This window comes from Manacus vitellinus, unplaced genomic scaffold, assembly GCF_001715985.3.
Source record: "Manacus vitellinus isolate BGI_N305 unplaced genomic scaffold, ASM171598v3 scaffold_17_pilon, whole genome shotgun sequence".
In the NCBI taxonomy this organism is placed as follows: Eukaryota; Metazoa; Chordata; class Aves; order Passeriformes; family Pipridae; genus Manacus; species Manacus vitellinus.
This window is the reverse complement of record NW_021939256.1, coordinates 46,659-53,629: the sequence shown is the minus strand read 5'-3', so window position 1 is coordinate 53,629 and position 6,971 is coordinate 46,659. Positions and strand designations below refer to the sequence as shown.

The 6,971-nt window shown below is 39.5% G+C and overlaps 1 protein-coding gene across 1 annotated transcript in view; it reads right to left on the bottom strand.

The window, feature by feature from the left end:
* Positions 1-1,270: 1,270 nt before the first annotated feature.
* Positions 1,271-6,971, bottom strand: part of TIMM21 (translocase of inner mitochondrial membrane 21) — a 7,076-nt gene continuing 1,375 nt past the window's right edge. The window contains exons 2-7 of the mRNA XM_029958934.1: positions 6,759-6,968; positions 5,436-5,498; positions 5,239-5,336; positions 3,746-3,819; positions 1,851-1,956; positions 1,271-1,758 (exon numbers count right to left, since the gene is read on the bottom strand). Coding sequence (XP_029814794.1) covers positions 1,666-1,758; positions 1,851-1,956; positions 3,746-3,819; positions 5,239-5,336; positions 5,436-5,498; positions 6,759-6,968 — 644 coding nt within the window. The 3' untranslated portion in view covers positions 1,271-1,665. The remainder of the gene's footprint in view (positions 1,759-1,850; positions 1,957-3,745; positions 3,820-5,238; positions 5,337-5,435; positions 5,499-6,758; positions 6,969-6,971) is intronic.

Here is a 6,971-nt window from a genome sequence, read left to right as displayed (position 1 = left end):
CACGAAGAACATTCCCTGATAAGTAACACTTCTAGAAATAGACAAGGTGGGAAAGAGAGAAGTTTAAATGGAATGTTGTGTTTTTCAAAACATTTTGAAGGTAACAGTATTTAGAGCTTGATAGTTTTCTTAAAGAGACACCAGTGAATATATTAACTACCATTTAGCTTCATGAACATTTTATATGTGTATGCCCCTATCTCTTACTGTTGCATTTTGCTGTCAGGGCTTGAAAACAAAGTATGGTGAAGTACACTACTTCCTGAATACATTAGTTACTCTATAGAAAAGGCAGCTTTATAGCAAATACCAAATGTTCTCCTGAAATTACAAGAGAACACTTTTAGAGGTAGAAGTGTCTTCCATAAATGTGGCTTATTGCCAACAGGAGAGTAATGAGCACTGCATGGTAAAAAGACCATCTATATTATACAATTCATCCAGGGGCACAGCCCGTGTCACCAGTTATAAGTATCTGAATATCAGAAGTTAATTATAGATACTGGGGTCTTTCTCTCTTTTCTCTGTGGGGGTGACGATCTTGAGGGAGGTGGCCAAGAGAAAAAGCGACTGTCAAGTACTACAGTTCCCCTTGTCTATGACTGACTTTTAGACAACCATGACAAGGTTTGTAATGCAACTTCAGCAAAGAGGGACGACTGAAAGCACCCTGAAAGGGCTCTGCACCCCTTCCCATGAGGGGGTAGACTGACTGACTTGCTATATTCACTGAATCACAGAATCATTAGATTGGAAAATATGCCCAAGATCACTGATCACACCTTTGATCCAACACCACTGTGTCAACTAAACCACAGCACTAAGTGCCACATCCAGTTATTTCCTGAACACTTCCAGGGACAGTGGCTCCACCACCTCCCTGGGCAGTCCATTTCAACGCCTGACCACCCTTTCAGTGAAGAAATTTTTCCTGATGTCCAACCCAAACCTCCTCTGGCACAGCTTGAGGTCATTTCCTCTTGTCCTGTCACTACTAGCCTGGGAGAAGAGGCTGACCCTCACCTTGCTACAACCACGTATGTATGGCAAACACTGGAAGGAGCAGATGGTGCTGATGTTCTGTGTGGTGTTAATTTATTTAGAAGATATGAATACTAAAGTCTTTATCTTCAGCTGTTTGTCATGGCTGTGTGCCTCCACTCCTCCTACCCTTACACGCTTTTGGGCTAGATCCATTTTGCATCACTAACATTCTTATTTTACCTTCTGACCTACAAAGGCATCCAGAATGAAAACAGTAGAGTTTGTCTACAGTTAAAATACCACTTTCTTTATTGCAGTGGTAGTGGGAAATCCAAGCAAAGGAAGACAAAAAACTTCCCATCCAAACCTAAAAACTTGGAAGACTCAGTATTTGGGTGTGCAGAAGTATTATCCAGCATCAATTTATTATGAGCCATTGCTTTTCTATGTCAAGACTATCTGCCATAAATGATAGCTCTACTATATTTCATTGTTTTCACTTTAAATCCTGTATCTGTTATTACCAAAAGCCCCTAATGGATGCCCTGAGAGGCTACTTCCTGTAACACAACCCCAAAGCTGGGAGACACAATCAAGAACACCAAACAATTCACGTGGTAGACTGGCTACCCCAGTATTATCCAGCACTCAATGAGACAAGGCAGCAACGTTGATCGTTGGCTATCTGTTGTCTTCTATGACAATGGTTCTTCTCGGATAGGTGTCAACGTCCACAATTATGTAGCGGACCTCAAATCTTCCTGTTTCAGGATTCTGGAAGGAAAACAATTTCAGGCTGTTTTTTTCTCTTTGGCAGTTTAAGTTCAAGATTAAGCTTGCCAGCTATATTTAGCAATTGTACATACCTCTTTGACTTCCACATGGACTGTTCCCTGTTTCCCTGATTCAGTGCCCTCAATATAGAACTTCAAACGCATATGTTTCAATCCGTCCTTTATGTATTCAATGTGACTAAAAACAGCAAAACAAAACAAAAACCCAACCACCCAGCAAGGATACATATTATATGCCAGTTAAGACTTCAAATTTAAACTTACTTAGAGGGGTTGCTTACTCATTTTGTAAGAAAGGGTATTCCGATGGAGTCCTTATGCTACCATGGATTCCTTCTCTACTGCTCTTCCCAAGCTTTACTGTGAGTGCCTAAGGACTAGTGGAGTTAGAAGAGCTAATTAGCTGTTAAGGATTAAGAGACGGAATGCTTAAATGTTCTCACCCCAGTCCTCCCCTAAAAACTCAAAAGCAATCCAGTAGCTGAAGACTCTGGAATTTCCTTGTATTTCTTCTAAAGAACCCTGGGATTCAGAGCCATCCCCTAGAAAAGGATGCCCACATCACCAAGACTACCAGGGTTTTTTTTAGGCACTTAAACTAAGTTAACAAGCCAAAACACACAAAGCATGCTTTGTCAATTTAAGTATTGGGCTGATTAAATCACATCAAAACAGTTAATTACGTGCTTTACTTAGTTTGGCAATAATTTTATTCTGTTGAAGTTGTATAACGCTGGCATTGATATCAGATCTACAACCCAAATGCTGATATTTAGACTGGAGTTGGTTTATGTGCATGTATTAGATAAATAGAAGGGTCCCATTCCTTTCGAAGTGACCATTTTCAGAAACTAATAGTCAAATGAGAGTTCTGGTGCGAATTTATGTTTCCTACTGAAATTACGAACTCCTGCATTCTACCAAGCTCTTATTTCCATCAGTCATACCCAGGTACACACTGTGAATTCAGTTTAAGGCGACATGATGGGTTAGAGAGAACAAAGATGAATGAAGAGCCTTACTGTGGTAAATTCACATTTAAGGTGTTCGTACACAAAAAAAAACCCTGTACATTTTTGAGACATTGAAGGTCATCCTTATACTGCTGGTGCAAACTCTACAATCTTACACAGTCCTCAGCTCAAAAATTTATTTAAAATACTAGACATTCAAAATGATGGTAATGAAAAATCAGGAAAGCTGATTCATAATACATTTACTTATCTACATAGTTAATTTTACAGTGTGGTGTTTAAAATGTCTGTGCATATTCACTTCATTTAGCAGCTCTGCTTTAAACACTTTTTCACAGAGGCTGGTGAAGAGATAAAACTTCAACTAGTAAAAGTCAAAAAACCCCCAACCTCAATTTTATGGTTCAAGTTGTGTATTGGGCGTTATGTGTCTCATCCTATATGAAACCTCATTGAACATATTCCAGTCAAAGAACCCAATAAAGGCAAAGCACAGAGCATTTATGTTTTGTAAGAAATAGTTCTGTTGTTTTTCTCAAAAAGAGAGTAATAAATAGACACACTGATGAAAGCTTTAGGTGAGAGATGTTCTGTTAAATACACGACAGAGATGTGGCCTCAAGAAAAAAAAGCAATATAAGGAATGGGCAGCCAGCTCAGAACAGTTTCAGACCGTAAACTTCAGTCAGATTCCTGTTCTCCACACGCATGTCTAGGCCTCTTTACTACTCTCTTCAGACTCCTCCTGGTTTTTGGAGAGACCAGTTCTACGTTTGCCATGATGACCATTGCTTATTTTGAAGCACTCAGAATTGGCATTTTATTGTACTTACTGGTATATGCCACACAAGAGGTACTGCAAAAAACTTGTATGTTCACTCAGAAGTGACAGGGTATGTCACATACAGTTCTTCAATCTAGATCTAATTTGTGACCCAAAATGTCTTTACTGTGCAAAAACTACTGTCTGTATGGGCAAACACCAAAGGGTACCTGACATGCTGTCGTCTTCCTCTTCTTGTTGCCTCCCCATAACCTTTAATAGAGTCACCAAAAGCACCAATTATCTACAAAAGAAGAGACTAGAATTGTCAGAAGGTATCACATACAAACGGATATTCCGGTATCAGCTCACACCCCTGCTAGGAATGCATTTTCTTTTAACAAAATGCCCTTTCTGAGTCTAGAAGAGTTTATGAAAGAAAACAGTGTTAAGGAAAATTCCTCAGTATTCCACTCCTTTACAGTCAAATATCAAACATTTAAAATACATCCTACTAATATCTTCCATTTCACAGAGTATTCTGAGTTGAAAGGGACCCACGAGGATCATTGAGTCCAATTCTTAAGTGAATGGCCCATTATGGGTATCAAATCTGTGACCTTGGTGTTATCAGCACCACGAGCTAAGCAATTGAGCTAATCTTTTACTGTCCTCTGAGATGAAGATGTGTAAACCGACATTTTGTGTAAAAAGGAAAAAAAAAGCATGAAATATTTGTTCATGTCTCCTACAAGAGAATATTTCAAAGTTTAAAATGCAAATGCATTCCCCTTTGCATTATCTAAAAAACACTACTGTTGAAGAAAATCAGGGTTTTTTTCAAATCTATAGCACCAGAGCAGATTAACCTAGTTTTAAACTTACTTTAAAGTTGGTTAGAAAGGGAGGGTAGGTTTTACTGTGCAAGTACTGGCGAAAAGTTTTAATTCTACAAACTTGTTCCAAAGCAGTCATCATTTTTTTTCTAGTGACAACTTGTCACTTCATTTCTAGGTTATCCTCAGTGGCATCCGAAGCAATCCTGTTTGAAAGCTATTGCATGCATTTCTTGTTTTGCCTGAAGTAGTGCTTTTTAGAATCTAGTTTTAGCTTGATTTTTCTTTACACCTAGCTGTGATGACCGTGTGATCCCATGACTGTTCTGCATCTCTTTTCCTGTTAGCCACGGGAAGACTAACCGGAGGAAGTTTACATTTCTGGGTATCTATCTTTTCAGTGTTTCACAGAATGACAGAACCGTAGTGAAGTGTCACAACAGAACAACTGTGCTGAGAAAAGGCAGCAGGCTAGATTTACAGAAAAGATTTAAGAGGGATCAGTTGCCTCTGTGGCCTGCAGAACTCCTTAAGTACTACATGTAGCAGGTACTCAGGTACACCTGTAAGACTTTCTGCATGTAGGCACAAGCACGTGCTCCGAAGGGCAGACTGTATTTGCATCAGTTTTTGTGCTGTGGCACACTCACTTGCCTTCCAGCAGGCTAATTCACGCAGGCTCAATGCTTGCATTGACCTGTCCTAACACAGGCTCCAGTTTGAAGCTGACCCACCTCTGACCAGTTAAAAGCACCAGAAGATCTTCTAAGCACCACATGGCTTTTCCCATAGCTTGGCTTGTGAGATTCCTTGTAAAAACTTTTGACTTGAAAAGAGACAGTAACTACTGAGAAACATAAACTTATGACTAAAGTACAAAAACCAACCTGAGGATGAGATCTGCATTTCTCCAAGGCATCACCATAGATCTTATTTGGACTAGAAGAAGAGAATAGCTCTTTAAAAATCACGTAGAACAAACCACCTGTAACAGAAATAACAGTAAATGGAATGAAAACTTACCAAACCTGACGGAATTTATAAAAAGTGTCTTCTCATAAAGAATGTAATCATAAAAAATAACCTGTAACACCAATTCCAACAAGCACCACAATAAAATAGGTAAAGTCTCTTCCAGCTTCTTTCACTGAAATAAGACAGAAAACAACACAGAAGTTACAACCTTGGATAATAAAACTTGCATAGCTTTCTTATGTAAATGCTCTTCTATTAGTCTGCAGCTCAAATAACATTTTGGCAGGAGAAAAAATTCCAGTAACAGTTTCCATAATGTCTCATCACTATAAGCAAGAGAACATGGAACATCTCTTATATTGTACAGGACATGTTTATATCTCTGTGTTAAGCCTTATTATTTTCTCTTTTCCTACTAGATGATTTCAAGATCCAAAAAAAGCACTTACTGCTATCTTTTTGGGTACATGAGAGCTACATTTTTTAAGAATTAATGAGGTATTTTGCACCTAAACCCAAAATCATTGCAATTCTTATGCACAGAATGGGAAAAGTAAAAATACAAAAGCTTATAAATTGCACACACTGAAAATAACTGATTTTATTAATTACAAATCAAGAGAACAATAAAAAGGAGGAATATTAGACCAAAATACGTGTTTTATTTATTAACATCTTTAACTACTGTTTATCTGATTAGTTTTCATCTATCAGGTTTGATCTAAAGTATTAGTAAAATTGTAAGTATACACTCCAAAAAAAAGTCACGAGAGATTCTCTGTTTCAAAATATTTTTTGAGAACTTGAAAAGAGATTACTAATCTTTTAAAGTGATAAAGTGTGCCTTTCAGTTAAGCACAAGTTACCGTGGAAATTTTAATAATCATTTCTCCTGCAGTCTCCTACTCAGATGAAGGCATTTTTCATAAACCATTTCAAAGCACTTAGAATTTCTGAGTCTAATTATGTAGTAATCACTTTTCACTGAAGTGAATGACACCATCCAAAGTGACGGCAGTCCGATAAAGAAACTAGTATCACACATACAGCTTTGACAGCAACCCCATAAAGAAGCTAGTATCACAGACAGAGCTTCAACATTTTTGCTGGAGGTGAACTTGTTTCAGCAGCCGTGAGACAGGCTGCATGTCCCTGACGTGATCTGAACACTAAATCAACAGGCTGTTTGGAAGAAGCCACACTTTGTTCTGGTTGCACTATCCATACACTGAAAGGTACCAACTGCTCAAACAGTACGCTGTGAAAAGAAACCGGCTTGGTAGTTTTCAGAGATTCGATGTGTTGTGGGTTTTTTTTCAAATACTTGTGTTTTGGGACTACAAAACCAGAGCTGCAGCACGAACTTGTCTCCGCAACAGCCTCTCTGAGCAGCGCACAGCATCCTCCTCACTGTGACTGCCGCTCGCCTTACCTTTCTGAGCAGCCGACAGCAGCGTCTCCTCGTTCCGCGCCCTTTGCACGGACACATCTTTGCTATTTTCGCCAGGTTTTTCAGCTCTCAGCCCTCCCGCCTGCGTCCCGATACTTTGCCGGGCGGGCCGGAGCAGCAGCGGGGGCTGGTGCCGCCACCTCAGGCAGGACGCGGTTCCCATCCCCGCCCCGGTCCCCGTCCCCAGCAGCGCCC